Source organism: Chroicocephalus ridibundus, chromosome 6 (genome assembly GCF_963924245.1).
Source record: "Chroicocephalus ridibundus chromosome 6, bChrRid1.1, whole genome shotgun sequence".
Classification (NCBI taxonomy): Eukaryota; Metazoa; Chordata; class Aves; order Charadriiformes; family Laridae; genus Chroicocephalus; species Chroicocephalus ridibundus.
Genome location: NC_086289.1, coordinates 41,126,094 through 41,147,229, shown reverse-complemented (window position 1 = coordinate 41,147,229; position 21,136 = coordinate 41,126,094). Strand labels below are relative to the sequence as shown.

Sequence of the window (21,136 nt, the reverse complement as noted above, 5' to 3'; positions counted from 1 at the left end):
TTGATCCCCGAATCTAGCTTGACTCTGTATGCTACTGTGACACATAGGAGTGAAGGCAACAAGGGGAGCGTAAGAGCTTAATCCCTTTGGCCTGTCAATTTTTCTACAGATGGATCCTGTCTGCAATCTACAACAGTCCAGTGATGATTAACAGCGATGCCCAGGCAGATGAAGGTTGACATAAAATATCCAGAAGGCCTCGCACCGTTATTTCCTGAAAGAATTTGCAGAGACTTATCTGTCCTGCTTAGTCCCAAAAAGAACAGCAATCACCTGTATATATAGTTGGGCCTCCACTCACAGACACAAAACAAGTCCTAGAATAATTTCCAAGATGAGAAGTAGACCTCAGGCTATGGTCACTTCAGAAATGGAGTGAATCAGAGTTATTAGGACGGTGGAGAAGTGGTCCTCACCTCCCTTCCCGTTTCAGGGACTGAGTATCAACCAACAAGGGCAGTTCTGGTGGGAGGAAGATAAGCTCCTACCCTGACAGGGAATGGAAGTAGGAGAGTTCAGAGCAGCGAGTAGCCCTGGTGGCACTGTGTTTCCTTTCGGTTGCCTGTGAGTATCCCTGTCCTCCTTAAACAAGGAATACAATGCCTACAAGGAAGAAGACAAGGGATGTGATTCTCTGCAGTGCTGTGGGAGCTGGTAGGCTAGATTCCACTCCTGGAAGCACCCATGGTAACAGGGATAACAGATTTTAGTGTTCAACCTTGGTCTCAGCTGTGCAACCACATCTCAGATAGAGCAGCAGATGCTAACACAGGAGGCCAGGGGCTGTGTAAATGTATGGTAGCTGCTGATTAAGAAGTTCTCAGAAGTAAAGGACAACTGGAAGCCCAGTCTCCTGCTGGAATACTTCGCAAAACTGTTTGGAAAGATTGATACCAGGAATCCTGGACAGCCCTGTCAGATGCTCTTAGAAAAGGAAAATGGAAGCTTCAAGAGACAAGGCATGAGCAGGGGGCAACAACCTACTTCAAAAAAAACCAACCAAACAAACCAAAAAACATTCCTGAAACATTTTCTCTCTCTGTTTTCAGCTGTAGCACACCTCCACAGAAGTGTAAGGGTTATCGGCCAGCTGGTACAGAAAAAAAACTAGTACAGAAGGGCAGCGAACAGAACTTAATGGTTGCATGTTAATATTCTTATGGTTCTCCTGAAGATTAAGTTAAAGGATGACAATGATCAATAAAAGTATAGCTCACAAAGACCAAACTAAGCAGAGGAGCAACAAGATGACACTTAAATAAAACAAAACAAAACAGAGGATAAAGCACAGTTAGGAGAAAGCTTGAGGCACCTTTTAGTCCTATGTGGTTAAAAAGAACTAACTAAGGATCTACACTGCTCTGTACTAAATATCAAAGGGCTTGGGGCATGAATCCCTACAACATCAAGGGGAAAAAGAAAATGTATGAGATTAACCAGTTACCAGGCACATTTATGAACACAATCACACAACACCGACAACTGATTCTAGCATATCTACCGCTGAAAAGCATTACAACTTAAGACGAAAAACATCTGTATAAGTAGGGAGTACTCCTTGGTAAATTAAGGGCTTTCCTCAGAAAAAGACGAAACAATCAATATCTAAAAATGACCTTCACTTCTGTCTAGTTCTGTAAGAGCTGTTTACAATTGCTCACACATGAAAATAAGGCTACACGCTCGTTTACAGGCAGCACGTGGAAACTAATGGATGTTTAGGATGGCTTTGTTTTCTTTCACCAGCCGAGAGTAATGACAAAGAAGGTAAGTCTCAAGTGTCCCAGGCCTACACACACCGTAACAGTACAAATGTGTCTATTAGGCTCACAAACATAGAAGGAGCACTTTTTATATTCGTGAAAACCCTAGCCTCTTAAAATTATGCCTACGTGCAACATATATCCCGCCTCTTTGCTGGAAAAAAATAAGTCACTGTAAAAATTAATTGGTTTTGGTATGGGCCTAACAGTCTGTAACCAGCATTTCTGAAGTGTCACAGTCTTTGCCAGGTCCAAGGCAGCTGGCACCCAGCATCTCTTACATTTGACTCCCACCAAGGTGACTCTTTGAATTAAGAGATTTCAACTCCTGACCCTCACTTGCCTTCTTATTCTGTGGTTACATGCACGCCTCAGCTGAACATTTCCAATCTGCAGGCTGCGAGGTTTCATGCGTGCTTAACTCTTGAAAAAACATATTCCAGCCCTGAACACTAACAGCCGCTCACAGCAGCACAGTTATTTCTGTTTTGTTCCTAAAGCCCTGGTAGCAGGATGAGAGTAAGAAGCATTCTGCCTGCTCAGCACGTGCTCAACGCAGGCTGAGCATTATCTGTGGTTCTTCAAATCTAGCAGTACCGGGGCAGGTCCCTCCATGCTACACTAACCTATAACACAGATCCTAAAAAGCCCAGCAACACCAGCATGTATGACTGTTATAGCATAAACAAATGTTAATCACTACAAAGAAGGCCTTGTACATCTCATTTTATTGAAAAAGGAACACAGGTTACAAACCTAACAGCAAAACTTAGATCTCCTTTTCTCTCTCTCTGCTTCTAGGTATTACTGGAGGAATTCTGTTTTCTAAGAAGCCAGTAAGTATGGGTGAGGCCATGGTAAAAACATATTAAGAGATGTTTATTTAAACAAATACAAGGTGTGAACTTGAAACAAAACAGCCACTTATGATCAATCCCTTGCGTGTTTTTCTCATTCTGGAATACTTACCCTGCATTCAGGAATCAGCTTACTCACTGTCTATACAGTGAGAAAATCCCCAAGAAACTAACACTCGTGTTACATTTACAACATTAACAGACAAATTTCACATAATTCAAAGGAATCCGTTTTTTTTTTAAAGCCTTGGGTTGAAATGCAAAGTGGTATTTCTTGTGATTTCAGTGTTTTCATTGATGGGGTAGACATGCACGGTCAAAAGCAGCAATTATTCTTCCTGAGCTGAACTGGGAAACCACAGGAGGGGAAGTTACAGAGAGAAAACTGCTGGCTCACCTGTAGATGATGTTGAGCATGCTGTGCTCACAGTCGTTGGTGCTGTAAACGCTCAGTTTGTCCAACAGGTCCAGCAGATGCGTAGAGAAATTGCTATCAAACTTGTTGATTGTTGCTTCGAAGCCGGATGTCAGGTGGAGGTTGTCGGCATGCTCTGCCAAAAGCTACCAAGACAAAGGCATAGTGGCCCCGTGTGTTCGCTGACTGACACGTGCCAAAGTGATGCAATTATTCCTTCCCTATTTCCTAACCTGCTCAAAAATACTGCCATAGAACTTAACAGCTGCTCAGCTACTAAAATAAATCCTTCAAAACAGCTGCGAGGCCCTTGGTGATTAAAAACCTTTGCCATGCCTATCTGGGAGCACCCCAGAGCAGATCCCAATAGAGTTACCCTCAAATATACGCTGTTGTTATTTATTTTCGAGCAGGAGGAAAAGCCAGTAAGGAGAAAGTGAGTGCTGCCTAAGACAGGTTGTAACTTCTGCAGCACGCTGATTGCTGCAGTGTGGTGGACCCTACCGTCTGTGTGCCAGAGCGGGGCTTTCGGTGGGATGGGAGAGAGCCTGCTAACCACAGAGCACGCCAAACAAATCACTTGGTACATATGAATTCAGATAGAGAAATACAGACAAGACAAATACCCCAGATATGAAAGGGATGGACTGCAAAGTTGCACCTGATGGTTCCTTTGGCTCCATCAGGTGGAGCCATGGATGGCTCCATCACAAAATACTAGTTGTGGAAATAAGACAGGTCTTGAGTTGCAGAAAGCCTGTATGTGGGTACCCACTGCACAGCTGAAAACACAACTAAGAACTTCAAAACAAGTGGAGGGACTGCTATGAGAGACAGGGTCTTCAAAGCAGTCTTTGAGAACACTACCTGCACTCCACACCGTCCTCAAAAATGCCCACAATTCTGCAAGATTCTGCTTTTGGGGCCAGAGGTGCTCTAGAAACTTGGAAGGTCTGTCTGCAAGGGGCAGTACAGCCACCCTGATCACATTAGAATCCAGGCAGCATTCAGAGAGGAAAGGGCCCGGCTAGCTGTCCATCCCGTGTCCTACCTTGTTAGTTAGCTTCTTCTTCGCAGTCTCTTCAGCGCGCTCCTCCTCTGTTGGCGGGCCCAGCATGGTGCCGTGCTCTAAGGTGAGGCGGTCCATCTCATTATCCAGCTTCATGCTCTGGGTGAACCTCTTGGAAGGGCATAGTGTTGGGTAAATGGTTAGCTCCCATTTTTTTCAACTACGGCAACACATGAGGCTGACTCAGTTCTGCTATCCCTGCAGCTAGCTAACTCCCATGAAAACTAACTCTGAGACTCAATTTATGACGTTAATACACAAGGTCCCTAAAACCACAGAAAGGTGTGGGTTTTTTGAAAGCTATGGGTTCCCTGAGATGCTGACTAGAGTGTGCCCATGGAGATCAGTCTCTGTGGGTCCAATCACCGGTCCTTGCCTGACCCTCAAAAGAGCATGCTAAAGACTACAGAGCCCTACAACTTACACCTCAAATTCTGCTGCAGGACTAGCTGAAGAGAGGTAACTGGATCCCAGCACTGAAAAAGAAGAGCATTTTGTGGAGGGAGAAGCCACAGAAACCATTTGGGAGAAAGGATGAGTAGCCAAGCTGTAGAGCCTGCTGGCAGGAGAAACAGAGGCTCTTCCAGGCACATCAGGAAGGATCGAGTTGAAAATAGGGACTGTCTCAGCTGCTGGCACCCAAAGCAGCTGGCAGTGCCACGGTCAATACGGGGAGACTGTACATACCTGCATGCAGTTTGTGAACATGACACAGACAGACATCAGCTTGGAGAAGATCTTCAGCAGTTCTGGGTTGGTTAGCATGCAGTCCTTTAAGCAGTTGTCCAGGAAGCTTGTGTGGTGGGTCAGGACATCATCAATATTAGATGCCTGTGACAGGATAGTACAAGAATGAAAAACCAAACCAGGACTGCTGTGCTGCACTGGACCAAAGCTCTAACCCACCATCCCACCTCTGACAGTGACCTCTCAGACATGATCTAGGGTATGTTGAGATACTTCTCATGTACCTTCCAGCTTTGAATAACATCCTGAGATGGAGACCATATTTGCATTACTGCATTCAACAGCCCTTCACAGGCTTTTTACCTCTGATTTGTCATATCGCCTTCTCAATCAAATTATGCTTTCTTTAATCATCCAGACCCCCCACTGGAGAGGAGGCTCAAGATGGAGTTACCTGCTTTATGAACATGCACCTCCTTTGCTTTTAGATCTGCTTGTCATGCCTACTCCCACAATCTCGGTAAAGCCAGCTACAGTAAGTGGAAAAGAGAAATTATTTTTCTCTTTTCAAAGAACCTTAAATGCCAGTAAGTTTACGAAGCTGAAAACATACAGGTTATTCAGCAACTTGTTTTAGGAACACAATAAGGAACCAGGACACGCAGTGTTGCAAGGATTCTGTAAGATTTTTGTCCACTTCTGCTACTTCAATGTCTGTTTCAATATCGAGTTTTAAATGATAGATCAACCTCCCACACACACTCTGTACAATTACGGGATACGCTGAAGCTGAGAACGCAAGTCAAGCTTAGGAAAGAGCCATTGGACTAAAATTGCCCAAGTATCCACACTGGTCTAACAGAATCACAGAATGACAGGGGCCAGAAGGGACCTCTGGAGATTATCTAGTCCAACCCCCTGCCAGAGCAGGGTCATCTTAGAGCAGGTGGCACAGGAATGTGTCCAGGCGGGTTTGGATTGTTTCCAGAGACAGAGACTCCACCACCTCTCTGGGCAGCCTGTGCCAGGGCTCTGCCACCCTCACAGGAAAGAAGCTCCTCCTCATGTTTATGTGGAACTTCCTGTGCTCAAGTTTGTGCCCACTACCCCTTGTCCTGTCCCCATCCTCCTGACACCCACCCTTTCAGTATTTATAAGCGTTGATAAGGTCCCCCCCTCAGCCGTTTTTTTTCCAGACTGAAGAGACCCAAATCCCTCAGCCTTTCTTCATAAGAGACACGTTCCAGTCCTCTCATCATCTTGTAGTCCTCCACTGGACTCTCTCCAGCAGTTCCCTGTCCTTCTTGAACCAGGGAGCCCAGGACTGGACGCAGTACTCCAGGTGCAGCCTCACCAGGGCAGAGCAGAGAGGGAGGATGACCTCCCTCGACCTGCTGGCCACACTCTTCTTGATGCACCACAGGATGCCATTGGCCTTCTTGGCCACAAGGGCACATTGCTGGCTCATGGTCATCCTGTTGTCCATCAGGACTCCCAGGTCTCTTTCCACAGAGCTGCTCTCCAGCAGGTCACCCCCAACCTGTCCTGGTGCATGGGGTTATTCTTCTCCAGGTGCAGCACCCTACACTTGTCCTTGTTGAATTTCATAAGGTTCCTCTCTGCCCAATCTCCAGCCTGTCCAGGCCTCTCTGTATGGTGGCACAGCCTTCCGGTGTGTCAGCCACCCCCCGAACCTTTGTGTCATCGGCAAATTTGCTGAGGGTGCACTTTATCCCCTCATCCAGGTCATTGATGAATATATTAAAGAGGACTGGACCCAGTACTGACCTCTGGGGAACACCACTCGTCACTGACCTCCAATTAGACTGTGCCCCTAATCACCACCCTCTGAGCTCTGTCTTTCAACCAGTTTTCAGTCCACCCCGCTGTCCCTTCATCTAACCCACTCTTCCTAAGCTTCCCTATGAGGATGCTGTGGGAGACCGTGTTAAGAGCCTTGCTGAAGTCAAGGTGGACAACATCCACTGCTCTCCCCTCATCTATCCATCCAGTCATGCCATCGTAGAAGGCTATCAGATTAGTCAGACAGGATCAATGCCAAAGAAAACCCCCCATAACCTTTTAAACAACCAGTTCAGAAGGGGGGATAAATGCTGCTCTATAATGCCATGAAGTTGCTAGTTGTGTTGATAAAGACAATGATGTTGTGGAGATGAAGATACGAGCTATATTTTTAGGAAGAAAGCACTTTGACTTCAAGCGGAAATGCACAAGAGAGAAGTCTGACAAATAAAAAACCTGCATAAAGCACTACATGAGACCAGTGAGGATCATCCTTTTCCCTCCTAAAACGCAAATGAAAGGAAAAAAACTACCCCAGTCTGTAGGCTACGGAGGTTAAGGAGCCAGTTCCGCATCCTCTGTTTGGCAATAAATGATGCTTTTATTTAAACTAAGGAAAATTTTACTCAGTAGCTGGGGATATGTCATCCCTGGTGAGCAGCTCTTTTAAAGACTGCATAACAAAGTGGTTGCTGAAACAGCTTCTTTAGCTGGCAGTGTTGAGACGTTTGACTCACAGGTGCTCAAATCACAACACTGCTGAGAGCCAGACTTTTCCCACCCCAGAACTGGTAGAGGGCATGCTCCATCTCCCAGAGATAAAAAAAGCACTGAAGGACACTGATGAGGATGGGAGGCAAACACACATTTGGATTACGCCTCAAAGACTTTGCTAGCTTGCCAAAAATCTTTCTCAGTTTCAAGTGATGACTTGTGTACATATTCACATCACAGGCATCTTTAAGTCATTCTTACTGCATTATTACTTGAAGAAGCCCTTCATGTACAGAGCAATGGTAGAAATGCTCTACAGAACGCTGCAGCAGCCCTCAAGGTTTCAGAGATGAAGAAACATATGGTGAAGGCACGGACTGATCTCCTTCTTGCCATACAGCCATGCAAAACACCTTTCCCCAGTGCCAGCAAAGTCACTTTATAGCTGCTATCTCAACATCTCTGTCAGGCAAAAGAGGCTCGCAGATATCCTATAGCAAGGGGAAAATTCTGCCCATGTGGGCTATCAAAAAAGGTTTGGTCTATAGATATTTCTTGGGAATGGGCTCCTCCAAGAAACAGTATAAACCGACAAATTCTTTTTTGGATCTGAAATAAAAATGCTTCAACACCACAATATCTCTGAAGGAGCAGAGAAACTCAAAGGCTGAGAGCCAAAGCAAAGGGATCTTCAGACAGGAAGTCTTTGCAAAAACTCCAGAGTTAGGAGATTGTCTCTTCTGAGCAGGGGATGCCATGAATACAGACCACGTGCCTTCTGCGTTTAACCGTCCCTTCTAGGACATCTGGAATCAGCAGAGACTGAAAGGAAGCGCTACCTGAAAGCAGTATGGAAGAACCCAGGACCGTAAAACTTGTTCAAGTGCCTCAATTTAAGTAAAGTAAGCTAAGTATTACATTTTGCAAACCTAAACTTACAATAAAATTAAGAAGAAAGTACATTTCTCTCAGATCATCCAGGAGCTCGACGTATAAACCTCTTCTTGATTGAAGTCCTCATCAAGAACACACGATGACACTCACAGTCCTAAACATGATACCTCCTGTGAATTCTCCAGGACAAAGGATGACAAGGCATCAAAAATGTTGGTTAGCTGACCCCAGAACAACTCCCCAGTACACAGCAGAAATTAAGACAGGGTCAGCTGATGCTGAAGATTCACAAGGCTCGTCAGAGAGCTGCCAAGAGAGCTGCTGTGGTGATGCAGATTGCAGGAAGAGCATCGGGCTCAGAGAAATGTCTTTCGCGGTGTAAGAGGAAAAAGATATGCAACCCAAAAGCGTCTGATCACAGGATGACTACCAGAGGGAAGAATAATAAGGTGATGTACATCTGCCTCCTGTTCCCTTGCAGTAGCTAGGGCACCGTAACATTGGCCCCAACACAGCAGCACTGCAGTGGGTAAGGAAGCTGAGAAGGACCACAAAGAACACAGTGTCCCTTGAGATAAGGAAACATGACTACAGCCATCACAAAGGTTACGCGGCAAAATAAGCAACTTTGAGGAAGGGATCACTGATCATCTGCTCTAATTAAATGCCAAGTCCACTGCCTGGCACAGCCCTTACCTGTGATGAGCGCCATATACCAAGACAACCGTCATACAAAGCTGAGGGACAGCACTTCCTAAGGGCCTTCTCCACTTGCCTCCTGGCACGGAGGAGGTAGCAGCAGGTCAGATTTTCCCTCGGCAAAGCCCTCCAATGCCACTCCACCAAGATATGTACCTTCAAGCACTTTCACAGGCCTTCACGACATACCCCAGCCCACACAATGCACCCCTGCAGGTTCATGCTGCGAAAACAACTACAACCCAGCCCTCCCCAGACTGCTGCAAAAACGTGAAACTGGAAGAACACAAAATGATGGTATGATAGGACCACACAGGACTCAGTGAAGACACTTGCTATGTAACATGGAGCAGACAGCCTATGTCTCTGCTCTTGTTCTAGGCAGCAAATACAGAAGTAACCTAAGATGCCATCTTTGCTTTTTCCTCCCACAAAGACTTATTTGTATGCCAGAAACCAGCAGAAGCCAGGCAGCTCCACCAGTGCTGAGGGTGAGGGAACCAGTGCCCCGGCTCCAGCACGCATTCCTGGAGAACAAAGAAGCTATGGGCTGCACCAGGCTGATGGCAAGGAAGATAACATGGATTTGCAGCATTGCTGTGGCTTTCACAAGCTCCACCAGTGCTCAAGTATCATCCTTCACTTGTCTAATGAACTACCACAGTAACTGTATGCCCTGGAAGACTAGATCTTTACCACAGACAGGTAAAAAAGGAAGGGAGAGAAGGGCTTGCTCTAGACAAACTGAGAATAGCCCTGGATCTGTTGGCGACAGATTTTTTTCCTCTGTTGTTGAGGATGGAACCAACAAATCTATGTGAATGAAACCAGATACGAGAAGGCCTTTATGGACTCCTTGACCAGCCTGTTCTGAAAGGCAAACTGCCAATGGCTTCTCATTCTTGGTTCAAAACGGGCAGATGCTCCTCTCTGAGATCATGAAGACATCTCACATGCCCGTCAGCAGATAAAACACGATTCTTGCTGTTTTTGCTAGGGTGAAGAACTTCCGGAGAAGTCACTGCCTTGGATTAGTGAACCAGAAATACTATGTAGCACACCTGGAAAGTCCCACAGCTCAGAACATTACATCTCCATGAAAGGAACTAAAATGCTGCCAGGCATCCTTTGCCCAGATAGCCCCTTGTCAGGCATAAAAACTAGTGGCAAGTGAGCTTAGCCTCTCCCAGATAACACCAGAGGGAAAAAGTTCTCCAGCCTTGCCCACCTGCAGTGGGAATACACATGTGAAATAGTGCCCGAATAAGGAAAGCCCCGTTTTATAACAGACAGTCCTAACATGCCAGTCCTTGGCAGCTTCACAGAAGAGAAAGCACAGGCTTGGCTTTTAAGAACACTGTAAGTCAGCCGAGGAATCAGCTGACGATGTCTGGACCAGTTTATGATCCTCAGACCCTGCATCCTTCTTCCTTTTCCATAGTTTTCTTTCTTCTGCGTCCAGCAATGTTCATCAGAACACCACCTTTACGTAACAGAGTGCAGAGCATGAGCTAGGCATAGATGGAAGGATGCAGCAGAGAAAAGGGATATCTGACTAATAAGGCAGGAAGGTAACGTAGAACAGCAGCACTTCTTTGCAGTGTGATAATAACAACGGTTCGAAGATACTTAAGTGCCTCCAACAAAATGAGCAGACACCTGCGGTAACTGAAATTAGGCATTTCCCCTCCCCTCCATATTAAATTTGTTAACTTAAGACTGCTGTTCCAACTTCTTTCAAGCACACACACTCACCAATTTCAGGTTCTTCTCAAGAATGTGCCATGTTGGCTCCATCACTTCAAACATCATGTAATACTGGATATTCTGTACAAAATTCAGCATCCGCTGCCGCAGTGTGAAAGCGCCAGCAAACCTAGGGGAGAAATCACACCCACACAACTTAGAGCTAGCAAATGCCATGAAGAACTATTACCAGGCTTCCACAGTCAAGCAGAGCGAAATATTTCTGTCCTAGGAAATTCACTGCTGCAGCGTGAGAGGAATTATAAAGTTAATGCAAACCATCATCTCTGATTATTTTCTACATAAATCAAATGGCTTTCCCTCAATCACTAGAGTCAGAGTTTTGAACCTGTTGTGGACTGGACAATTACTTTGAATATTTGATTATACTCCACTAAAATTTTAATATTAAATATTAAAGCAATTTTACTAGCGTTACTATTCAGTGAGACACGCATTCATTAGCAGGGCAAAATTTAACAAGATAAATGGTTCATGTTTCTTTCCAGCCTTACTTGTTAAATGAACACTTAAAAATATTCTATGCCTCGCATCAATATGTTCAGGTGATTCAAATACTTAATCAAATCACCTGCTACCTAGGGTATTTAATGCAATTTCACCTTAAAATAGAATAGTGGGATTGTACAGAGGGCCTTTCAATGTTAATTGATGCAGGCTCTGTGATGGCAAACTAAGAACTGACTTCGGCAAACTGGGACTGGTCACCAGAGAGGTGGGGGACACCCACCCTAGGGGTTTTCAACCACAGCTGCCCTGTCCCCTGCTGATCACTGTCATCCTGGGAGCTGGAGATTGGACTAGAGATCCTCACAGGTCTCTTCTGCCAACACCTCTACAGTTACAGGAGAACCAGAGCTACAGTCATGTTGGCTGAGGTCAATGCCAAGGCAGCCGAGGTGACCTTATGACAAGACAGTGCTGCTGGCAAGGCAGAAGGTATCACCTTGCATTGCTGGGGCCTGCCTCGCTCTCCAAACAGGCACCTGTAGTGCAGATCCAAAGATGAAACTCTACCCTCACAGACAGAACAAGACAGAATGGTTTCCTGGGAAAACACCTCCAATTTTACCTCATTTCAATTTCTATTGAATACAAAACCCCAAACATTAGCCAAGCTGTGCAGAGTCATGAGCCCTTGCTAGTAGTCTGGCCAGAACGGAAGGATGTTGCTTTTAAACTACTGGGGTCCTCACTAATCTTGCTGATGCTCGAGTCACGACCACGACGATACGCGCGCAGATGTCCTCTGCTGTAACCGTTCAGTGTAGAATGAGCTAACCCTGAAGACCACCTTTTCCTTTTCAAAACTTCATGCCAACAAAGTGGAATGAGCCAAGAAATACAAAGATTATTGAGCAGACGTTTCCTACTGAAACCTACAATGTTGCAATTTTGACCCCTCTCAGCCTGTAAGGAATTTGTAAAGATCTTTTTCAAGTCAAAATGATCTGATCCATGCCACGACATACCTAACTACCAAGAAGGAAAATGAAACCTTCCCATCTGATCCAGCAGAAAAAAAAGGACATACCACTTAGCTGAATGCAGGGAGAATTGCTTGGCCGTCTTATTGCTGATCCAAACGTTGCACAGCTGCCTTTCCACATGTTTGCAATAGAACATGTGTCTGAAAAGCATCTGGTATCTTGTCAGTGCTTTCCTGGAAAGAAAGTAGAAACCCATCCAAATTAAGCTCTGTTCTGATTGACAGACTAAGCCGTGAAGGCTGAGGCTGCTCAAAGGCAAAGAGACTTTACACAATATGTTCCTTACGCCTCCAGACGCACACAGATCCGCACCAAAACAATTCAAACCAAAGCAAAAAAAAAAATCACATTTGTAACCATCCCAAAGAATTTCTCCCTAAGGAGTCCCTCCTCCATATTTCCTGCCAGCGGGTACATCGCCAGCTTTCTTCTTCAGCTCCCTCAAGCCACCTGCAGAAAGGTCGCTCACACAGATGCTGGGACAGCGGGTTGAAAGCCTGTGGGTCACGTACCCACTGCAATAAGACCACTCCTGTCACCAAAACAATGCACCAGGATTCTCCAAAAAGATGAAGAAAGAGCTGTAACCAAGCTACAGAGAGCATTACCCACCAGCAATGCACTGTCAGAAGCAGATGGGGGTGCTTATTTATAGCTTCAGGGACTGGATTCAGGTCTGCATTCAGACATTTCAGCGTAGGCGTCTACAGAGCTCCAGTCAATACAGTTCGTGAAGCCTTACCAAGTAGTATTTTCACTTCCATAGCTACCATCAGAGCTAATATACTCAATTTGAAAGAAAGACACAAAAATTCAAAAGCATCACATCATTAAAAAAGTCCCACTGTATCAACTGATTCTTTAAAGGGGACGTTAAGGGAAAAACTAATTGTTGGCATTTAGCAATTCCACGTCTGTCACCCTGTTCATGTAACACTTGTTGTCCCATTTGCCCTGGCTCACAGCACCAGGTCTGCCAGTGTTTCTCCAGGGAAACAGGGGGCAAAACCCTGCAGAAAAACGAACCGTTGAGTCCCTCATAACTCAATTAAATGCAAAATAGCTTGCTATAGTAATTCTAGTAACAGCCTCTATCCTTACAGTTTGCAACCAGGGATATCAGAAAGTGCATTTTTTTTCCTGCTCTCAATTTCAGTTTTCCTGTTCAAGAAATGCTTGAATCTTGCACGGAAACCCTCTTAATAAGAGTTCACTTTCTCAGGGGAGATACTTCAGCAAGCCACGGACAATTGAAAACGGGGTGACCAGTCACAAGTAAAACTAAGGACCAGGCTGAGAAAGCACCCTTTCATCTATGCATTCCCACCATTTAAAATGAAAGTTTGACTTCCCAAGCGTGCCATACACACGGCCTAGCAGGGCTCTACTGAAGAGACAATCTGTATTCCATAGCCTACAGGCAGAGCAAGCAGGGCTCAACAACTCCAAAGCATTCCCTACTAGTCAGCAACTTATAATGTCACTTTTAAGATACAGGTTTTCCAGTATTTTGCTGTGTGGAAACGTGATTTAACCCCATGCAAAGGCTTCTGCCTTTTTAAACTTCAGTGGATTGATACTTTACCTGTTTATAATAAGGGACAGAGGCCACTTAACAATGTAGTCAAAGGAAAATGCTTCGAGACCACTGAGAGTGAGTTCTGTGGGATCTGCACTGATAATGGCCTTCTCCTGTTTCGTTTCTATGGCCAATACTCTCAAGAGCTGCGTAATGAGGTCATGGGGCATCAAGTCAATCTATAAAGGAAGAGCAGGAAAAAAAATGAAGCCACAGGATACTCACAACTAATGCACGGCAACAGACACGTGGCAGGAGTGCAAATCGTCCAAGTCGCTCTCAGGTCATCAGAACAACCTAGAAGCAACAGTGAATGGCATGATCTGGACAGTGCAGCAGCAGACACCAGCGCAGTGTCGCTGTCGTGTTTAACAACCAGCGTACACATACGACTCTGCTGATTGCTCTGCCTGGCCCTCGGCGGCTGCAAGGTCTAGTCAGATCTCACGCTCCTGAGGCACAGCCTCTGCACTGCCTCTCATCTATAAAATACACAATCACTAATAGGTAGGAACTTCTAATCAGGTATTTTCTTGTACTCCAAAGTGAGCACCCAAGCTGAGAATAAGCATGAGAGACACACTGCTGTTTCCATCTCATCCTGAGGCCACCCAAAATCACCTTCTCCGTGTTCACACTCCAGCAAGAAAACGCAGCCCCTTGTCCAGGGTGGGGGCTTCCAGTCACTGATCTGGATGGAAGAGGAGTTAACCCGGAGAAGTCTATAGAAGGACAGCCATCAGTTCTCTTTTCTTCCATTGTACGCTCAGCAGGTTCTTAGAGGCACACAGATCTTCCCAAATCGTGGCAGGCCTTCTGCTCAAATTCAGTTACCTTCTGCTTGCTTACATACATTCTTACCTTAAGATCATCCTTGAAAGGATCTGTGTTGGCTGTGCTCATGCGCAGGGCTAATTCAAGCAGAGCCTCTAGCCTCGTAGTTATGATGTCATCCACAGGCTTCTTAAGTTCCTCTTCTGTGAGATCCATGAAGTGAACAAAAAAGTCTCCTTGATCCATCAGGAAATAGTGTTTTATAGATCTGCTCAACAAAATGAGGGGACAATTGATTATGTTTTTTAAAGCCCAAGTTAATCCATATTAAACCTAAAGGAACAAACACAATCAATTCAGACAGCCTACTGGGTTTGATCACAAAATGTTCCTCTTCATAGAGAGGACATAAACAACCCATTTGGAGACTAGTCTTTTATGCATGTCCCCTCCTCCCTGCCGCCACAGTCAACATGCTTTTATGAAGTCAGATCAGGGCTGCTGCCGCTCTTTTTTTCCCCTCAAAAAATGCACCTTAGAAAAAAAAAACCAAACCCATATACACTACATTGCTGGGCAAAGGCTCATACCGCTGTCCTGAACAACACCCCAACCTTCAGAGCATGCAGATCCACCTAAAAGGCAGTTGCCAACTCAGAATAGAATCTTGCACTCCTTTTGAATAAACAAGTATCTGTGCTGATCTTTTAAGTGCTCCAGGTACTCAGGTTGACTTCTGCTATAGTCGGACGCATAAAACTTTAATTTTCACTTGGCGCCAGGCAGAGTTAACTGGAGCGAGCCAGGAGCTTAGAAATAGCTCAGAGTAGAGTTTGAGGATCAACTTAATGCCTGGCCAAAGATCACATAAGATAACTGCAGTTTTCGGAGCAAAAACAGGACCAGCACAACCTTAACACAAAGCGGTTGCAGACTCCTGATCACTGTCAGTTTAGGACAATGCTCAGCCCCTCCGTTTCCCTGACTGCCGTTACTCTCTTGAGCCAAGAAAACTCCCCCCATCACGAGGAAGTCATGACAGTGTCAGTGGTTAACTGAGGACACAACAGACAGGGAAGTGAGATACTGCTGACACACCCTAGAGCGCATACCCAAATAAAAACCTCACCTAGCGCTGGCAAACAATCCCGCTTCAAGCAGGAGGTGCAACTAGAAATCTGCCGAAGTTGTTGGTTCCTTCCAACCAACACTGAGCAACACCTTAATCTGAAACTACATGGTGACAGACAGGCCCAAGAGAGGAGGTGTGCCACAAGAACTCTGGAAGCCAGTGTCTTTTGAACGGTCCTATTAAGCAAAGGCGGCTTGGAACGATAACAGTCATCAGCAAGGCTAGGAAGAATCTCCTTAACGACTGGCAGGTTTTAGCTCTCATAACCTTTCATGAAACAAGGCATATTCTCCGGTAGTTTTCACAGTGCAGGAAGGCATGTATCAGTTTCAAAGGAGTGAAACATGGATCTTCAGCTCTTCCCACAGCCTCTCGCAGCTGGAGCTGCAGTGTTGCCAGGTCTGGAGCAGACACCTTTGTTGAGGCTACAACTTTTTTTAGACATAGCGAAAAACAACCCAAAGCAATCCCCCCTGGCCTGCTAGGCGTATTCACTTCAGTCGCCATTACTGCTCCAGGTTATGTCTCCCAGTGGGACATCTTGTGCGAGTCAATTGGCAGGTTTGTCCCAAGAAGCTGAGATCACTTTCTTTCACACTGTGTCACTGGTGTGAAGCGTAACCTCTAGTACCAAGTCTCACACCAATTACAAACTATCTTACAACCAGCTATCAGCTGCAGTTTCCTACCTATTTGTTGCTGTCTTGGTCTTCTGGATAGTTAAGATTCCTGCTTTTAGTGTTTCCAGAAGATAGTAACAAACTAAAAGCTTGATTCACACAAGAAAGGTGGAGTTTGCATGCTAGAATGCACTTGCATTTGCTATCAGCTGAACGCGTTACAAGAATCAAAACAGAGGTTATTAAAATGAACTTTAAAAAAAAAAGAACAATGTTAAGAAAAATCCTGCAGTGGAACTTGGGGCTAATACACTGTATTCCAACTACCCGTGTTTGCATGAAAAATAACCATAGCATATATTTGGTGAGATGCTTAATATCAAAGTATTTCTTATTCACATGAAACTCTTCTTGATCATACCAGATGACATTAGGAAACTCCTTTCCCAGGTGGGAGCGACATGTAGCTGTGGCACAAGTCATGAGAGAGGTGGGGAATGTCCATACCTGAGGGTGGGTTTTGGGACTGGGCTAGACAAAGCCACAGCTCTCCTGATCTAGTTTTGGCAACAGCCTTTCAAGGAAGTTGGACTAGAGACCCCCAGACATCCTTCCCACCCAACATTTCTATGATTTTACACTTTTTTCTTTTTTCCCCCGCTTTGGGGAAAAAAACCAAATCTTGTTTTTTCAGGTCAACTTTTCTAATGGAAATAGAGAGAATACACTAATAATATACCAAGAAAAGAGGGCTAACTTAAAAAACTTACGTTCGCTATCGGAACCAATCTATTTAACATGCATTTAGTAAAATAAATCAAACCTTAGGTGAGCCACCAGCTCTTTCTCCTCCATTAGGAAATCCAGAAGAACTTTGCTAGCATAGTTATATGCTTTTTCTATTTGTTCCACATATGCTCGTTCTTTTAAAGTATAGATGACCTCTTTAGCCACAGGGCAGGTAACATCCCGTCCACATTCTCGCACAACATTTAAATATTTCCCTAGAAACAAAAAGAAAGAATGACTCATATTTATACCCATTGTACATTCAACAGGGAAACTTTCAGACCACTACCTTCAAGCAGAAGACATGCTGTGACATGTTTGTACCAAGGTCAACTGAAAACGGGAAAGGATTTAGACACCTTTCAAAAGATGATACAGATTTTTAAATTAGGCATCTAGCAGCACGTTTTAAGGAGAGACTTTGAAATGGTTTTCTTTACCACTGGTGACAAAACATCTCTGCAGATAGCCAGAAACTTTGAAGATCTGGTGCTGCGCTTCAGAAGTAGCTTTTGGGGGGTTTTGTACTTATGGAAGAGAACAACGGTGGCCATCAGGTTGCAAGCTTCATTTAAACACATAAATTAAAACTCAGCATATGTTCAGACCTCAGCTGTTTAGTTCCATCTGGCTAGCTGCTAGAAAACTGTACCCACGAAACAGCAGTAAGGCAGGCAGCTCCCCTTGCTGCTGGACTCCTTCACACACATTATTTATAGGATTTGGAGTTCTTTTTTAAATGTGTTTCTTCTATTCCTCTGGAAAGTTCAGCTGGATAACCCCATAAACTGCCAAAGCACAATGACATTTACTTTCCATTTACACAAAGAACGGTAATGCTTGTCTCAAGACTCCTCCTACATCAGAATCATCTCTTTACCTACCTGTGCTTAGTATTTTGTCAGCCATTTTCTGCAAGAATGAGGGTATCTGTTGCTGAACAACAGTGTACCTTTGATCCCAATACTTGTCATTATAGTCCTCCTGAATCTTCTCCTTCTGCAGCTCATGTTCCTCCACCATGAACTCACTGAACAGTTAAAGCAGACGTTTAGAAGCAGGAAGTGGTACAATGAGGATTACTTTTTTTTGATCTGTAAACTGGTAATATGATCTATCAGAAATAAGGTCTTATGAAAATAAGACCAATCAAGACCTGAAACGACTCTGTATCTGTAGTAAGAGGAGAAGCATTATGCAGAGTGTTTCTGCTAATTTGCAAGCAATTATGACAGAAACAGAATTTCATAGGGTTCACAAACCACGTCTAAACATTATTTGGTTGTCAGTGTAGAGGTGAAGAAGCTGGCCTTTGTCTGCCTTCTCACCATCAGGAAGGTATTTCAGCTATTTTAAACTGAGTTTTGCCCCTCAGGATTCTGCAAATGTGGGAAAGAGAAACGCTGCATAAACTATTAAACACAGCGAAATGCTTCAAACGATTCTACGAAAGACAGGAAACTTCAGAGTGTTGGTAGCTCACATCCGATTAGCGTATCAGTGGTCTCCGTTTCACACGGATTCACCAAGTTATCACACTCATTCCCCAAGAGAAGAGGGCTCAGCCCTGTCGTGAAGAGTGTGAGGATATGAAGGGAGAATACTTAAAGAGGGACAGGCATGGTAAGGTGGAATTTGAGTGGGCTGCATATTTGAACTGTTGTGCCATTGACTTTGGCATATACATTTCTTGAATTTGGAAAAACAAAGCAAATGAGAGTGCCCTTGACTGCACAAACACTGAATCAAATAAGAAAATAAGTTAAGCACGCTCCAGCAGCTCTCCTTCCTTGCAATGCTGCATTGTCTACCTACTGCCGCCATTTCGAGGCCCCTAAGCTATGCACTCTACCGAGCAGAGGGATGGGTGCACTGAAAAAGGAGAAGCCAAAGACACATAAACAGCATTTCTTAACTTTCGCATTTCATTTTCATTCCTTAATTGTTCTTTACCTGTACGGATCATTAATGATGCCTCGATATATCCACTTTTCCAGAATTTCAAAATAAGGCACGCTGGCTGCCTTAGTTAAATACAGACACAGCTCCTGGGCCTGGCTGTCCCCCGTGTAATTGAAAGTCTTGTCATGGAGTAAGCTCAGGGTTGATCCTCCCATACACTCACCTTTATCCACAGAAGTAGCTAAAATTTAAAAATATAGATATAAGACACAAATCTGACGCAGATTAATTGTGCAAGCTACACTGTTAGACATCATTAAGTTAGCAGCTGATTAGCTGACCACCCAAGCCACAGGTCTCCACGTCTGCTGTAGACCCCTCCCTATGAAGGTGCAAGGCCATTCCACCACACAACCAAAGGCTTACAGCTGAAACGAAAACCCAAATGATCCGTAATCTAAAAAAGCAATAACCAAACACAACCCTCCAGGGAAGGAGAACTGGACTCAGGTAGACACAAGGTACATGGTTTTTTAGAGTCCAAAAGCCTCCGACGCTGGGGGGACCATGTATAGAGACCTGCTTTCCAGGTGGTAATGGAAGAAACACACACTTCAGTGGCTTGCTTGAGAAATCTCTGATCTCAAAAGCACTTCTGTTCTCAACTGTAACCCTGAGGTAGCCGTGCACACCAGGATTTAGGCAGGTTGATAGTGAAATTCGTACCTTGCTATCACAAAAGGGACATATGGACAGAGGAACAGAGTATTGACATGAGTTTCAGATTTAAGTAAACCTTAAGTGCTGTGTTCCAAAAAGCTGAAAATTGCAGGAAACGGGAATACCAAGAGGGATCATCCAATTCCAGACCGTAAATAGAACAGATACTTAATTTCAGGTAAATTCTCTGGGCTGAGTAAAGAGATATGTACAAGTAATCTCACACCAAAGAGTTTAACCAAAATTAATGAGGTAACTGCATCTGTGACCAACAACCTCACGCAATGGTACAGGCTAGGACCGGCTGGCTGAGGAGCAGCAGTGCAAAGAACAACCAGGGGGTCCTGGTGGACAACCAGCTGATGCAGTTTGGAGTCCCCACTATGAATGACAAAATGAGAAGTCCAGCAGAGGTTAATAAGATGGTCGGGGGCTGGTGTCCAAGGCATACAAGGAGAGCCTCAGGAAGCTGCGCTTGTTAGCTGAGAGAAGGAAAGAACATGAAGTTGGAAGTTGCTGAACATAACCCCTTCACTATACAATGGATGGTTCTAGAGGAGATGGTATGGGACTCCTCTTGGAGGAGCACAGCGGCAATATCAAGAGGGCAAAAGTTACAAGAAGGGAAATTCCAGTTGGAGATACAGAAAGAAACGTTCACAAAAGGGTGGTGAAATCATGGGAAAGGGCACAGAATGGTGGGGGATCTACATCACTGAGGATTGTCCAGACTCACCCGGACATGGCCCCGAGCAACCTGCTGTAGCTGCGAGCAAGTGGTTGGACTAGAAACTTCCAGGTGTTCCTTCTAATTGAATCGGTTTGTGGTTATACATCCACACATAGCAGGAGAGGCATTTGGAAAGATGCTGAGTAGAGACAGCAGTCGTGGAAACAACGGATTCAAAGGGCATGGATTGTGAAGGTAAAAGGCGTGGACTTGCCTCATGACAGCTCTAAAGGGCAGATTCACCCTTCGAGCCCACTGCTCTCAAAAAAGAGCAGACCACTACAATTCCCCTTTGCTTTTTTTCTTTAATATAGCGTAAAACCAAAATGACACATGTCCTGTCTGTATCGCTACTCTGTACAGTTTTCAGAAGACACTGTCAAAATGGAATGACTGTATTTTTGAAACTTACCAAGCGAAGCAAGAATCTCCAAGGTCCTCATTGTGGGCTGGATATAAAACCAGAGTTTCTGCAGTGACAGAAGTCCCTGTCTCTGAAGATGTTCCAGCTGCGTTATCAGTATCATGTATTCCTTGATTAGAGTCCGCATAGCGGCAGCCAGAGCATGATTTACCTGTCCGTACTCAAAGGAAGACTTCTCCTCTATAAACCTGTAAAAAGCAAAATGGAAACTCTTTCAGGCAAGGCACCTTCTATCATTTTCAGGAATTTTATCTTCAGGACACTGTACAAGCGTGAGTAGATCGTATGTTGGAAAGCACACCGGCCTT

General features: G+C 44.7%; 1 protein-coding gene across 5 annotated transcripts in view; it reads right to left on the bottom strand.

Annotated features, from left to right (window-relative positions):
• The window catches only part of TUBGCP2 (tubulin gamma complex component 2), a 41,009-nt gene that overhangs the window by 3,845 nt on the left and 16,028 nt on the right, over nucleotides 1-21,136 (bottom strand). For all 5 annotated transcript variants that reach the window (XM_063339045.1, XM_063339043.1, XM_063339044.1 and 2 more), the window contains 11 exons: nucleotides 20,817-21,016; nucleotides 19,006-19,195; nucleotides 17,937-18,082; nucleotides 17,087-17,267; nucleotides 14,599-14,779; nucleotides 13,744-13,916; nucleotides 12,203-12,331; nucleotides 10,657-10,777; nucleotides 4,792-4,935; nucleotides 4,087-4,215; nucleotides 3,018-3,181 (listed from right to left, as the gene is read on the bottom strand). In XM_063339045.1, the coding sequence (XP_063195115.1) occupies nucleotides 3,018-3,181; nucleotides 4,087-4,215; nucleotides 4,792-4,935; nucleotides 10,657-10,777; nucleotides 12,203-12,331; nucleotides 13,744-13,916; nucleotides 14,599-14,779; nucleotides 17,087-17,267; nucleotides 17,937-18,082; nucleotides 19,006-19,195; nucleotides 20,817-21,016 (1,758 nt within the window). The remainder of the gene's footprint in view (nucleotides 1-3,017; nucleotides 3,182-4,086; nucleotides 4,216-4,791; nucleotides 4,936-10,656; nucleotides 10,778-12,202; nucleotides 12,332-13,743; nucleotides 13,917-14,598; nucleotides 14,780-17,086; nucleotides 17,268-17,936; nucleotides 18,083-19,005; nucleotides 19,196-20,816; nucleotides 21,017-21,136) is intronic.